Genomic DNA, 15,064 nt, shown 5'->3' with positions numbered 1-15,064 from the left:
TTGATTTTTACTGTGTCTGAAGGTATCTGCAGCTATTTTGAAGACAGCAGGAGGCATCATGGTAACCACTGTGGATTTCCTAGTGTTTTGAAGTCCTGTGTCACACCGGTTTGTTTTGCTTGACTTTGTTCTCTTGTGTTTTATTCTCTTTAACATAAAAATAAATTTAAAAAAAGAAATGCAGTGTGAATCACATAAATAAGAATATTCTAGCAGTTACATTTTAAAAAACTAGAAACAGATGAAATAGTTTTAATAGTATTTTATTCAATATATATTAAAATATCTTTTCAACATGAGATCAATATAAAATATTTTATTCTTTTTGTACAATTTCTTTAAAATCTGGTGTGTATTTTATACTTAACAGCCCACTCATTTGAACAGTAAATTGTTGCAAAGACGATCTGCATGTAGATATCAAAATTTGCAGTTGAAAACGTAGGTTCAAATGCCCAAGTTGTTCCAGGCACACTTAAATATTTTCTGATAATTGAATATCATTTTAAAAATCAAAAACACTGCAAATTTACTTTGCCAGTCACCCTAGCTACATTGCAAATGCTCAATAACAGCGTGTGGCCATTGGCTGTCATATTGGAGAGAACAGCTTTTTAAAAATGCTCTCTATTATCTGTATAACTTGTACCCTTTCCCTGCTTTTTTTTTCTTTTCTCCTTAAATAAAATTAAAAAAAAAAAATGCTCTCTATTTTGGCTGGGGATTTAGCTCAGTGGCATAAGCACCTGCCTTGCAAGCAGGTGGTCATGAGTTTGATCCCCGGTACTGATAAAAAGATGTAAAAAAAAAAAAAGAAGCTCTGTATTCTAGGGTCACTTACAACATTCATTTTTTTTTAAAAAAATGTGGATATTTTGGCCTTTTTCAGAATAATGAAATTAATTATTCTTAATTAATATTCTGTTTCCTTCTTGATTGGTCCTAAGGTCCTTTCCCCCTTCTTAGTTACTTTTCTCACTGCTGAGATAAAATACCTGATGCCCCAAGTTACAGGAGGAAAGGTTTATTTAGCTCACGGTTTGTGGAGGTTTCACTCTGTAATCTGCTGGCTCCAAGGCAGAATGGTACATGTCATAGGGCAACAGTGGATGGCAGCAGAAGACAACAAAAGCCACAGGAGCAAAAAGGGAGGAGTGGAAAGAAGACTCCTTCTGTCCAATACATTGTACGAAGGCCACACCCACCTATGGTGGAGGAGGCACCCACACCCATAATTCCAGCACTGGACCATGAAGCACAAAATCTAGAAGCCTGCCCTCATGATTGCATGAGGCTTCAGGGGGACATCCAGACACAAACCATAACACCCCCCCTTCAATAATCTTTATTCCAAGACACAATGGTTGATTTCATTCAACTACAGTCTTTAATTCCTGACTCTAAAATAGTATATGAGATTAATTTAGGGCTATAGGCATCTCTGGGACCTACCTCTCTTTCAATGGTTCTCAGTTTTAGTTATGTTTAGCACTTCATAATTTCCAGTACTTTATATTTTCAGAGTATTTCATGTCTACTTGGATTTTAACAGCTGTATAAATAAGTAGAGGATCTGGTATTTCATTCTACAGATAAGAAAACAACTATCAGGCATGTGTCATTGTGCCTAACAAAAGACAGATTTCTTAAGTTCCATTCTTGCGCCTTGTGACTACACTTAGCACAATGTCCTTCATGAAAGGCAGCCAGAGAATGTCAGACCCCATTCTTATTGTTCTGTACAATCTTACAATGTACTGTAGGCAGTCGTAAAAAATTCTGAAGACCTTTTATAGATTTCTTATTTGTAGATAATCTCTTATGTCTGCTCACATTACCTTAAATGAACTGGAAAACTCTTCCGTTATGCCAAAGTTTATAGGGAATAGAATATTTTCATTTTTAGAGCACACCCTTCTTGGATTCACTTAAATCACTGTCTTGCAGTGTGTCGGCCAGGAAGAACGCATCTCCTTGTTTATATACACATAGACCCATAAAATAAATGGGAAAAGAGGTATTACAATGGCAAGAAGAAGCTGAACTCTTCCAACACCAAGTGGATTTCTATAAAAACATACAAAAAATTAAAAGTAAAAATTTAATAAAAATTATGGGATGCATGGGGGACAAAGGATAAAGATTTAACTGGTAAACACAAATATACTTTAATATATTTTTCTCAATTCTTTAAAAAATTTTAAAAATTATTTAGTACCTGTTTGCAATATACAGTACTTACTTTCATTATAGGGAGTTGGTGCACACCACGTCTTAATTCTTTTCTGTTCCTTTCCCCTCTATTCCTCCTTCCCTCCATCTCTCGGTTCCCTTGTCATTGTCATCAGTTCTTTAAATTATAATATAACTCACTGATTTATAGAATTTCTTTATATCTACTTAATACAATTCTTACTATTTATGACTGTTGCAAGCATCCTCCCACACTCAAATGATTTCTTATGAGGAACCCTGATTCATTAGACAGTGTTAAAATTGATCTTCTCTTGGTTTTTAAGAAATATTTTCCTCTTCAAGCTCTTGAAAATATCGCAAACTTCTCTAAACGTTTTACTGTTTTCCCTCTATTAGATGTACAAACTGCCGGGAATTGATTTTTATGAAAATTTTGAGGTCAGGGTTGTTTTACTTGCTTCTGTACAGATACAGACACTTTTCACTTAAAGACCATGTTCCATTCTGGCATGACTAGGTTGTTGAATGAACTGGTCACTAAATGAGGGATTATGTATAGTATATACATTACAATATTCAGAACAAAGAAATGGTCAAGGAAACTCCAACTGGGTGACTTTGCTTTGATTTGCATAACTTCTCCGTGCAATATTGTAATGTTTAATAACGTAAAACAGTACAGTACAATCTACAAAAATTACAGCACCAAATAAATAAAGCGTACTGTATAAAAAAGACATCAAGGTTCTATAAGCAAGGTATATAGAACTGCAAAAAAAAAAAAAAAAAGAGTTGAGCACTGCCTCGGTCATAAATCAGAACAGTCGTTTAAACAGTAGGTCATTAAATGAGGAATATCTATGTTCAGTTGTTTCAGACACTATTTATAGAAAAGTCTGCCTTTCTTGGCTGCCCTGTCCTGTCACCTTCACCATGTATATGGATCTGGTCTAGATCGTATTGCATTCTGTTAGTTTATCCTGCTGCCAGTATACGTTTATCCCTGCAATTATTTGGGTTTTCTTTAATTTCCCACACTATTGTATAATTTTGTGTGCAAAGATTTTGCATATGCTCCTAGATTTAATTTTAGGAATCTGGCTTTTTTGATGTCAATTAAATGATGTCAATAAATGGTCAATTTTCAACACTGTGCTACTTGCTAATAGAAATGTAGTTGGACTTTGGAAATCAACCTAGCATCTAATAGTCCTGCCTAACTCACCTATCCAAGTAACTTCTTAGAATCTTTAAGTTTTCTATATATTCAATGACATCTTTCACCCATAAGTTATGAAACTGTTATTTCTTTCCAATCGGGGTGCCTTTTATTTTATTCTTGTCTTATTGTACTAGAACATGATGAGAAATGGCAGTACTGGGTGATCTCATCTAGTTCCTGATCCTAGAGGGGACGTCCTGAGGTGCTCAACATTAAGTACCATGCTTTGATGGAGATACTCTTTACTGGGTACCTACACCTGTAATCAAACCTGTGTTCTGAGAGCTGTCATCTCGAGCAGATGGTGAGCTTTTTGGATGTGTCTGTAGTTCAAGAAGCGTTTACTTTTTCACCTTATTTCGCTAACATACTGGTAAATACTGCTTTTTAAGTGATAAACTAACTGTGTCCTAGAATGAAATCACCTTGATTGTTGGGTTATATTTTGTAGGTTTCGATTTGTTAATATTTCATTTAGGATTTTTTCATCTATGGTCATGAGTGGGACTGCTGTATAATTTCCCTTTATTTTATAATATTCTTGGCAAGTTTGTGATCAGGGTCATTCTGTCCTCCAAAGTGGATAGTATTTCTTCTTTTTGTAGATCCTAGAAGTGTGTGTTGGTTGGCAGTATATTTTCCTTAAATGTCAGAATTCTCTAGCTATGCTACCTAGGTCTGCAGGTTTGTTTTAGGAAAAATTTATATTATGGATTCAGTTTCTTTAATTGGTGTGTGACTGCTCTGAACATTTCTCCTTATGTAAATCTTCATTGATTTCTAAAAAAAAAAATCTGCCCATGTAATCTAAATTTTCAAATTTTATGGCATAATGCTTTTCATTGTGTTCTATTAGAACTTTTAAAATATGTTAGATATATCATGTTTTCTCCTCCCTGATATTTTTTGTTTGTACTTGTTCTTTTATTTATTTCTCCTCCTTAGTCTCACCACGGCTTGTAAGTGTTATTGATCATTTTGGAGAATCTGTATTTGGCCTTATCTCTGCTCTGTTTTTAAATCTTTTTGGTACTGACTGGGGCCTTCACACTGAACTACATCTCTAGCCTTTTTAAAAATTTAAATTTTGAGACAAGGTCTTGCTAAAGCCTTGCTCAATGGCCCAGGTTGGGTTTGAAGTTGCAACCCTGCCTTACCCTCCCAGTTTTGGAACGATAGGTATGTGGATTAAATGCTCTATTTTTATGATGATTTTTCTTTTAATGGATTTCTGCTTTTACATGTAACTTCTTGCTACTTTGTGTTTCATTTGATATTCTTCAAATTTCTTGAATTAGAGAATTCTGAACTATTTGAAGTTTAGCTCATTAATTTTCATCTTTTCTTGCTTTTTCTCCTTTTTAAAATGTATATGTTTAAGAGAAAAGGATAAAATGGAAACAAACTTTTGTAAATAAGTTGGGGGAGAGAGGTTGAAAAGGGGAGAGGAACAGAAAAAAGAGGAACTAAGATATGTCACGTACAGAGAAAAATGCCTTATGATGAATGTGATCATTATGCATATCTAAATTGCACCAATAAACTTAATTATAAAGAAGATTATGTATTTAAATTTATAAATTTTCCTCTAAGAATCACTTTTAGCTACGTCCCCTAAATTTTGGTATATAGTGTTCTCCTTATTCGTTTATATTTTTAAATTTCCAGTCTGATTTTGTTTTTTGATGCAAGAGTTACCTGAAAGGTTATTTCCTAACTTCTAAATTTACACTGCTTGATTGTCATTTTGTTAATGATTTCTAGCTTAACTGCACTGTGGTCAAAGAGCATATTCTAGGAGTCCTTTGAAATGTGTTCAGGTTGTATTTCAGTGGCCAACCAGCTAGTCTATTTGTAAATACTCAGTGTATGTGAAAAGAAAGTGGGTTAAGTTTTTTGTTGTGTATTTAAATTTTCTGTGTTTTCATTGATTTTTTTTGTTTGCTGTGATTAGTAACTAACAAAAGTGTGTTAATGTTTCCCAAAATAATTGTGGATTTTTCAATTCCTTTTAATTCTGTCAACCTTTGTAACTCTTTTTCAGTATATAAAAATTTAGAATTCTTATATGTTGTTGGCATAAGCTGTTGTCAAAAAAAAAAACTATCTCTTTTTGGCATCTTATATTCATTTTTTAATAAGTGTTAATAAGAGATAACCAGATACTCGTGTAAAAAAAAAGGTAACATTGGACCCCCTTTCTTCATTTCTTCAGAGTAAATTCTAAACTGCGTTCGTGTATGTGTGTGTGTGTGTGTGTGTGTGTGTGTGTGTGTGTGTGTGTGTTTTGGTAATGGGGATCACACTCAGGGCCCTGAAGATGCTAAGCAAGCAAGTACTTTACCAGTGAACCCTGTCCTCAGCACAATTCTAAACATTTAAATGTAAAAATGAAACTGTACATGTATTACAAGAAAACTTAGGTGAATTACTTTATGATCTGAAAATCTTCATGTAACATTTATGCAAACTACTTTACAACCTTTCTTTCTCTCTGAAAATCTTTGACTCTTTATTATTTTATAATTGACATTTAACATAATTTCAGATACAGCTGGGTTTAAATCTCTACCTTAACATGTGATTCCTATTTGTCCTACTTGCTCTGTGCTTTTCCCCATTTTTCTTGCCTTCTATATTCAATTTCTAGTCTTTAGAGGTTACCCTAACACCTACACAATGAACCAGAGTCTAACATAAATGTGTACTTTAACTCACTTTAGAAAATCCAAGATCCCTAGAATATTTCTACTGTAATCTATGTATTACTGTTGTTGTGTATTTTTATAGTGTATGTTTAAGCTCTACCAAACATTATTCTTGTTTTGTAAGTTAATGTTTATTTGTAAATACCCAACCATATATCTTTTCTTTGCCCTTCCTTTCTGAATTTCTAAGTCTCCTTCTAAGATGATTTTCCTCCACTTTGAAGCATGCTCCTGAGACTAACAACTACCAGTTACTACTGGGCCTCACAGGAAACTGCCTTACTCAAGAATGCATGAGAGGTCAGGAACATTTAAATCAACTACCCTTGCTTTCCTTACAAAAGGAAAGATTCCTTCCAAAAGATTGTTGTTTTCATTTGTGTGTCAAAATTTCAATTATGATCTAACTTTATTGACCGAGGGCCATCTGATTTTTTTTTTTTTTTTGTCTTTTTCATTTTTATCAGTACCAGGGATCAGACTCACGACTGCCTGCTTCCAAGGCAGGCGCTTATGCCGCTGAGCTAAATCTGCAGCCCCGGGCCATCTGATTTTAACTGATGAGTTGAAAACTTACTTTGAAGAACTGTGGCACAGACTCATCCATGCTATGATAATCACCAGACCAGACAGCTCCCTGCAAAACAGCACCAATATTTCAAATTTTTAAGAGATGGCAACATCACCTATTTCAGGTCAGTGGGAAGAATAATATAACCAATAAAATAATCCTGATTTGTTATTTTTACATTTTCAGAGGCTTAATTGTAGGAGGAGCTCAAATCAGTGCACAACTGGAGCACATACTTCAGGAGCGTGGAGGAGAATACAGGGGAAATGGTTTTGATTGTGGATCAACCATCGGGGTGAGTGTGTCCTTCTAGCCATGTGTGCTCAAGCCCACACATTACACAGAATAAAGAGAATCTATTCGGCCATGGTGCCCGTCAGCCCCTTCTTGGGCTCACTGTACCTCGTGGCCTTCAAGCTGGAGGCAATTCAGCCCGTCTGATCTGCATTCCTCCCTGCAGACCCAGCTGGACGGCTTCTCCAGCCTTCCCTGGGTAACACAGCAGCACCTCACGCGTGATCCCTGACTTACAGGTCTCTGAGGCTGAAGTTGGCCGGTGTCGGCAGACAGGTAACAAAGAGGGATTTTTAATAATACCACGAGTCATGGGCGGAAGGAAACAAAAGAAGAGGTGATAGAACAGGAACATTTGGCCGTGACAGAGAGGAGAGGACATGAGACGCACCAAGGCAAGGCCAGCAGGAGGCCAGTACTGGCCTCTGACACAGACGGCCGATCGCTCTTGTAGATGAGGGTTCCACTTAGAGCTGGATCCGAGTTCTGACAGAGATCTCACCCTGCTGGCTGGACCTAGGTATGACTGTACGTACTCTTGCAAGGCGGCCAAAGTCTGAGACCGTGAGAGGGGAAACAGGTATAAGGATTGCTGAGAGCAGTGATCATGGAGCTGCACAGACGGGGCTGGTTGGTCCTGGGTGCATCATTTCCTCAGCTGAGAAGCCTGCTGCGCGGTGCAGTCAGGGGCATGATACCATCACCATGACAGGTAAGATGAGGTTGGAAAGGGGTGAAAGATTGCCCGGTTCTACCCCTACGCCCACCCCAAAACCGAATGTCCCTGCTCACCTGCCTTCTTCCTCGTGTAAGATGTTGTGCTGTGCACGCAGCAGGAGGGAGCAGGCCAGGCCGGCAGCCCACAGCAGGCAGAATAAGACGTGCGCTGCAGAAACAGTCTTCCAGATGCAGCTACCTAAAAGCGGATACCCCGATGCTGTTAACCATGGACCCTCACATCCAGAAAAAAACGATCCCTGTTCCTGTTCTGTCCTAATCTTCTTTCCAGAAAGACACTCAGAAAAAAATACCTTTAAAGGGACAATTTAGAGATTAGACCACTAGTTATAACATAAGTGGACACATTCCCTTTCCTAGGACAATAACGCTTATTTTCTTCGGGAAGCCTCACTTCCCACACTGCTAGTCCATGCAGGCCAGAGAAATGGACCTTAGGTCAGCCAAGCATTTATTACCTTAGCCACTGTCATGTGGCTCATGACAAACTGATGATTCACTCATATTTCATATAATAATTCATTTTTGATACTTTGAAAGAGTGAAGAAACAATCAAGCCGGGCACAGAGCACCACCTATAATCCCAGCACTCAAGTGGCTGAGGCAGGAGGTTTGCAAGTTCAAGTACCACCTGGGTAATTTGGTGAGTTACTGAGATCCTATCTCAAAGCAAAAAATAAAATAAAATAAAATAAAGCAAGATTTGGGAAGGGAGCTATGTCAAAGCGTTGAGTTCAACCTCCAGTACTGAAAAGAGAAAACATTATAGAGGAAGGAAGGAGGGAGGGAATCTATATTGTCTGGGACTTCATGTCTGAGAGATGTGAACTGGGAACTCAGGGCTGCCGCGTGCCTGTCAGGAGTGAAGCCAGGGCAGCAGCCAGCAGAATGGGGAGGTGGAGAGAAGCTGAGGTTCAGGGTCCGTCAGTGCCTGATGTCAGCGCCAGCCACAGCCTGTCCAGGAAACTACACCAGTGTTACTTTCTTCTTACCTCACTGATCCACTGTAAAGATACAGCCAACCAAAGAGGAGCCGAATCAAGAAACAAAGCCATCTAGGGAACCGAGGTTTTCCAAGATGGAAATCAACAGTCTCTATGTACTAAAGGTTTTGAGAATTTTGGGGGTCCCACCTGTAGAAGCTACATTCATTTTCTATTAAGAATGATCTTTCAGGATAAATAGTTTCAGTTGACAAGAAACTGTTAACAACCGATATAAAAAATACTTTCTTTTCCCATTACAAGACACCATTTTACAATACAAAACAACTGAATTTTAAATTTGTGAAGTCTCCTAGGGGTACAGAAGAGGTAGCTGGAATTTGCCTAGCATTGACTAGGGAGCCTACAAGGAATACCAATCGTGTTGAAGCATATGTTTCACCTATTACCATAGACATCTTCACAACTTCCAGACGTAAGCGGCGCTTCATACACAGACTTGGAATAAATGAATTAAAATAATTCACCAGCACAGTGTTGCTCTAAAAAGAATTTGTAACGGAAGTCGGTGGATCTGAGTTGTATCTGGTCAATATATAAGAGGCATTGATTACCTGTATTACCTGTACGTGATTACAAGAAGGGCAGCTGGATTGCTGCTGATTTTACATGAGTTTGGTGGCTAAGGAAATCAGTACAACTGAAACCCTTCTCTCACGTGTCGCCTGCATAACCAGCTTCCCAAATTAGGCTGAGAGGTCTTGGGACCAAGCTGAGGAAGAATGGCTAAGGACGGCAAATCCTTCTGGAGTTTTCCTAAAGACGGGTCAGGATGAGCTGTGTTCGAATGAGCCCTTTCACTATCAGAAATGAGAAGGAATGCTGAGTTCTGTCCTTCTCCAGAGTCTGGCAGGGAGAGTCTCATCTTTATAAAGGAAATCTGATTGGCTGGAGCTCCGTGCAGAGGTTCATACCCGTGACAAGAGGGTTAAGTCCAACAAGCAGGGTCAGCACGGCAGGTATCATGTACACCACCTGACAGCAAACAGAGAGGAAATACATGCGTGAGGAGGATGCCCACTGCACGAGACGCTCACAGCCATCCAGGAAGCGAAGAAACACGAGATCAGTGCTTGTCGTGTTCCACGGTTTACCACTAAGTTTCAGGAACTATTAGGAAGCGGCCATCTGTGCTCCTGTGTAACCTGATAAGTGTGTCAGGCTGTAATTCTACCTCCTTCTTCCTAGATGGTTGGTTATTGCAGGAAAGACTCAGTCATCTTTACGCTCGAGCACGTAGAGTTTTGGTCTAGGTGCTGACTTCCTAGTCTCTCCCAAATAACTTCTATGCTGCCACGGCCAAGCCCTCTCACATAAACTAAAAGGTTCTTTGCAAAGGGGGTCGAGAGGTAGTCATAGCTACCTAGGTGATCTTGCTGGGTTTGATCTCATGGAACATCTCTGCAAGCCAGACCATCATGAACGGATAAGTTGTGCCACATACTGACATGAGGCTCTTCACTAGGAAACGGCTAGGCTGGCTAGGAAGTTAGAAGACTGGCCCTACGATGGTCCTATTCTCACAGCAAGCAATCTCTGGCAAAACTTGGTGCTGTGTATGAGTCTGTTGTGGACAGAGGGAAGGTAGGGAGCCTAAGTTTATAAGAAGTCTGGAGAGTTTCCAAGTGTAGTTCTTAACCGCTGCATTGCTTATATCAGAATCCTTCACTTTATTTGGAAGCTGTGAGAGCTGATCATATTATGTGATTTGTTTTCACTTTAAAGTCATGTCTATCTTGCTGTTGGGCAGAGAACACATTTGGATTACAGCCCCTTTGTTCATCTTTCTTTCTCTGGCCTTAATGATTACTGGAACATCAGTCAGTATTGATGTTTGCAAGCCAGGTGATCTAGCAAAGGTGGACAGAGGTGCTCCCTAGGGTTAACCCAGTACTTCTCAAACTTAATGTGCTTGGGATCTTAAACTCAGTTTCCAGTTTGGAAGGTCTGAGAGGAGAGGGATTTTCTAACAAGCTCCCAGGACTTGTGGAAGCTCCCACACTTGGAGCACTGAGAGGTTAGCTTCTAATCCCCACCCTGCGCAAAACTACGTGACTCAGACCCTCTCTGTCACACACACACACACACACACACACACACACACACACGCACACACGCACACACGCACACATGAATGACAGAGAACCAAGAGAGAAAGAACCCAAAAGAGCCCAAGAAACAGTGAAAGATAAACACACACGTCCTACAATATTCAATGGTGCTTTCCACAAGAAAGGTTAGGCAGAGATTCTTAACATGTGCATCAGCGCAACACATATCTGTCATGAATACATTAAAACAGTGTTTCAGTGCATTGCAAACATAGGAACAAAACAGTCCTTTAAGCTAAGTAACAGTTTTGCCGACAATCCTGACATATTCTTACATAAGCGCATCTCTGTATCTTGAATGAGAGAAAAGAAATTGAAGACTGAAAATAATTTCCTCTTGTACACAAGTTAAAAGAATGCACATTAAAAGTGCTCAAACATGAACTCAAGAGAACTCACACTGGTCTTTTTTATTTTTGTTGGATGTTTAAAAAACACTGAGCATCAGAATACTCAATACACTGAGTACCGTGGCAGGCATTCCTGATACCACACTTTCTGGTCTACCTGCCACCAGGAAAACTATTTTCCTCTCACAGCTGGGAACAGTCACAGTTCCAGCAACGAGATTCCAGGAGTGATCTTCCAGAAGAAGGCTGATAATGCACAAAGTATTTAACAGCTGGTGTGGGCGTGTGCTGATCACTCAGAATGGAACCCCACAACGTACCACACTGGGGGGGGCACACTGAACTGCAGCCCTGTCTGAATAGCTTCTTAGGAAACATTTTCTCCTAAATAAAAGGATGAAGACACAAAAAGGAAACTTATTGTGTTCCTGCTTTGCTTCTCCTTACTTGGAGATGAGATGTTTGGAGCTGCAGCAGCTGTGGTGTAAACATGAGACAGTGGAGAAGAGCAAGTCCAGGCCCTTGATGATTCCAGTGACATCTTAGTGAGTGATTCTGTATTTTTCTAACTGGTGCTAATCGTGTCTGTACAGATTCTGATAGCGATATCCCCCATGAGCAAAGAGAAGCAGGGAACATGGGGACGAGCTGGGTCCAGACAGTCCCCAAAGCACAGGAACGTACTCGTTGTTCATCTGTGTGTCCATTTTCAGAGTCAACACGGGCCAGCTGAAGTGGTGCACGTCTACAATCTCAGCTACCTGGGAGGCTGAGGCAGGAGGATGGCAAGTCTGAGGCCAGGTTAGTTAATTTATGGAGACTCTGTCTCAAAAGAAAATAACAGGGCTGGGAATGCAGCTGAGGAGTAGAGAGCTTCCCTAGCATATGTGAAGATCGGGGTTCAATCCCTGGGACTGGGGGCGGATGAGGGGAGCCAACACAGGAAGACTTTCTATAGTGGAAGCTCTACATTAAATTCCTAGAGACTCCCAATGAAATAGAATACCTTACTTTGTCCTCCTGAGCGCGGGCGCGTACAGAGCTAAGTCTAATGCTTTTATGAAGCTGAACACCAGGGTGCTACAGTAAGTGCTCAAAGGAAGAAGGCTCAGAACCTACGAGAAAGATGCCCAGTTGGCTTGTTCAAAGAGGCAGTATTTGGAGACGGTCCGTGAAGCCGCGTAGGCCACGACACACAGGAGTTCTGGGGCCAAGATGCAGTGACCATCATGCTGGGCTGGTTTTGCAGGCCATGCTGGGGAGGTGGTTGGGGCCATAGTGTGCAGGGCCTGAAATCCAAGTGGATGTGCAACTTAAGACAGTTTGAGAAATGATAGAAGATTTTGCAGCAGACAGTGACACATAAGAGGGGTCCTAGGAGCACAGGAGATTAGAAGCTGACCCAAGGATGGGGACTGTGCATACAGGAGGTGGGGGAGGCAGCACTGGGGATGAGGGAGGCTGTCAGGATGTGGGGGCTTACTTTCCTGCAGAGTCACCAGACGGGAAGTGAAGGGTAAGCTGGGGGTACTGTAAACTAAAGACACACAAGTGAATCTAAATAGCTTCTCGGGGTGGAGGGAGACAGGCTCTTCTCCCTGTGTAGCTCAGTCTGGTCTTTCTCATTGGCTTACTTTTAAAATTCTATTTTGTTTGAGGGATCTCAAAGGCTGTGGTAGGGAACAGACAGATGTTAAAGCAGACTGAGGTTTTAAACAAGGATGACTGAGGGAACATTCTGCTGAAAACACAAATGGTTAAGTCAGGAGAGGAGTGGGTTTGGGAGGGACAGATGCTGGGGAGAACCTTGGCGTACTGGAGGCACACTGCCGTGTTTAGGCGGACACACACCAGTCCCTTAGAGATTCGGTACTGTTCTGGATATCTCACACTCTGCACTAGACATTCACATAATATCGCCTATATTTTCATTTATAGCTCATCTGTACCTGGTCAATAGTACTCCAAAGCCATAAAGTCACCTGCTCGTTGATGCTGTGTAAAGTTACACATTTGTATTGAAAGACAGGGCATAGTTCAGGTCTTTTGGGAAATGTATGGGATGGTCTCCCCTTTTCCCAAATGGCTGAGTTCAGAGCACTGGCTAAATGAAAAAGGTACATTTTACGGACTTTAGTTTCTATAAAAACAACTCACTGAATTAGCAGAACCACAGAATCTAACCTGTCCCTCAAACACTGTAGTTTCTGACTAGAAACTTGTGAGATCATTGGGTGATTTGGAGAGGTCAACTCCAGGCCGACAAGTACAGGGTCCTCCTCCATGAGGCCATCTCCTAGAGGGAATACAGTCTTCTCTAGGAGGACATCGTGTTCAGGACACCCCCACCCCGACCTGTGCCTCACTAAAATCTGTGGTTATTCAAGTACTGGCAAATAACCCGTGCAATCCTTTGCATGGTTATTGTAAAGGTTAGCAATTATGTATGTAAAGGGGCTAGCACACTGTAGGCTCTTAGTAAATACTAAGTATTATTGTTGTTGTTGTTGTTGTTGTAAGACAGGATTTCAGCAACTTGCTGAGTTGCCCAGGTTGGCTGGAATCTGATCCTGCTGCCTAGCTTCCTGCAGTGCTGGGATCATAGATGTGCTTGTAACCTCACGCTGCAGTCAAACCGGCTGCAGAGAATGTGATAGGTTTGCTGGGATATCTGTCTGTCTGCTGGGAGAATCCCAGTGTCTCCGGAAAGTTCAGACTTCACACACACACACACACACACACACACACACTCTGCACTGACCCCTCCCCCACCCCAAAGGAAAAACGTAGGGACAGAAGAGCAAAGAGTCCGATTGCTAAGAGAGTGGGGGAGGCAAACCGCAGCCAGCAGCGGGCTGCGGCTCCTGCCCGGACAGCAGCACGAGCCCAGGGAGACTCCGGCAGCAGGCACACTCACCACCCACAGCGCGGCGTCGGGGTCGTTGACCTGGAAGCCAGAACACCGGCCGTTAGCAGATGCTGGTCCCGCCTTCCCACCTGCCTGTAACTCACAGTTAGTCACTTGGTGAGGGGCGGCCGCAGAGGGCACCAGGGCACAAAATACAGACGAGCCGCGGCCCAGCGCGCAGGCCGGCTGAGCGCCGACGGACCTCAGCTCGGGTCCCCGCACACGGCGCCGCCGGTCCCCCCGCAGGTCCCCGCGCCCTGCACCCCGCACCCCGCTCCCCGCGCCCCTGACCTGCACGCAGGCGGCCAGCGCGAAGAAGGTGGCCATGAGCGCGCTGCAGGCCCGCCACAGCCCGGGGACCCCGCGCCCCGCCGCGGGCGCCATGGCCCGGCCGCCGGCTCCCCTCGCCCCCTCCCGGCCAGCGTGCGCTCCGGGCGCTGCGCAGAGCAGGGAGTGACCTGCCCGCCCAGGGCGCAGGGCTCCGGGCGGCCGGGAGGTGGTGCTGGGCCCCGCGTCCCTGCAGGGCCTGCTCACAGGCTGATGCCACCAAGGCCAGGCTGCTTTAAAAACAGCAGAGGGGAGGGGGAGGAAGGAAGGAAGGAAGGAAGGAAGGAAGGAAGGAAGGAAGGAAGGAAGGAAGGGAGGAAGGAAGGAAGGGAGGAAGGGAGGAAGGAAGGAAGGAAGGAAGGAAGGAAGGGAGGAAGGAAGGAAGGAAGGAAGGAAGGAAGGAAGGAAGGAAGGGAGGAAGGGAGGAAGGAAGGAAGGAAGGAAGGAAGGAAGGAAGGAAGGGAGGAAGGGAGGAAGGGAGGGAGGGAGGGAGGAAGGGAGGAAGGAAGGAAGGAAGGAAGGAAGGAAGGGAGGGAGGGAGGGAGGGAGGAAGGGAGGGAGGGAGGGAGGGAGGGAGGGAGGAAGGAAGGAAGGAAGGCAGTCAGTCTTGGTGGTGCAGGCCTGGAAATTCAGC

General features: G+C 42.4%; 1 protein-coding gene across 5 annotated transcripts; it reads right to left on the bottom strand.

Annotated features, from left to right (window-relative positions):
• Positions 1-247: 247 nt before the first annotated feature.
• Positions 248-14,735, bottom strand: LOC100729242 (transmembrane protein 220). Of its 5 annotated transcripts, none has more exons than XM_063242103.1 (6): positions 14,395-14,735; positions 14,113-14,196; positions 9,649-9,709; positions 7,784-7,907; positions 6,704-6,763; positions 248-2,067 (listed from the first exon to the last, which is right to left on the bottom strand). In XM_063242103.1, the coding sequence occupies exons 1-6, from the start codon at positions 14,485-14,487 to the stop codon at positions 1,929-1,931; spliced, it is 561 nt and encodes a 186-aa protein (XP_063098173.1). In that variant the 5' UTR covers positions 14,488-14,735; the 3' UTR covers positions 248-1,928. The 5 variants fall into 5 exon arrangements, 3 of the variants coding, with proteins under 3 accessions (XP_063098173.1, XP_063098174.1, XP_023419306.2); XM_063242104.1 differs by having other exon boundaries at positions 14,113-14,142; positions 14,395-14,730; XM_023563538.2 differs by lacking the exon at positions 14,113-14,196 and having other exon boundaries at positions 14,395-14,732.
• Positions 14,736-15,064: the final 329 nt, after the last annotated feature.

The sequence above is a fragment of the Cavia porcellus genome, unplaced genomic scaffold (genome assembly GCF_034190915.1).
Source record: "Cavia porcellus strain 051 isolate PalLab524CR breed Dunkin Hartley unplaced genomic scaffold, mCavPor4.1 scaffold_32, whole genome shotgun sequence".
In the NCBI taxonomy this organism is placed as follows: domain Eukaryota; kingdom Metazoa; phylum Chordata; class Mammalia; order Rodentia; family Caviidae; genus Cavia; species Cavia porcellus.
Note: the sequence above shows the minus strand (reverse complement) of the source record. Positions and strands in the feature narration are given on the sequence as shown.

What these genes read in the sequence shown, in the direction of transcription:
- LOC100729242 (XM_063242103.1), bottom strand. Translation starts at nt 14,487, where the DNA reads ATGGCGCCCGCGGCGGGGCGCGGGGTCCCCGGGCTGTGGCGGGCCTGC. An exon ending in CCGACGCCGCGCTGTGGGTG is followed by an intron (nt 9,710 to 14,112) that starts GTGAGTGTGCCT and finishes GTTTGCTGTCAG; the next exon opens with GTGGTGTACATGATACCTGC. An exon ending in TTACACGAGGAAGAAGGCAG is followed by an intron (nt 6,764 to 7,783) that starts GTGAGCAGGGAC and finishes GCTGTTTTGCAG; the next exon opens with GGAGCTGTCTGGTCTGGTGA.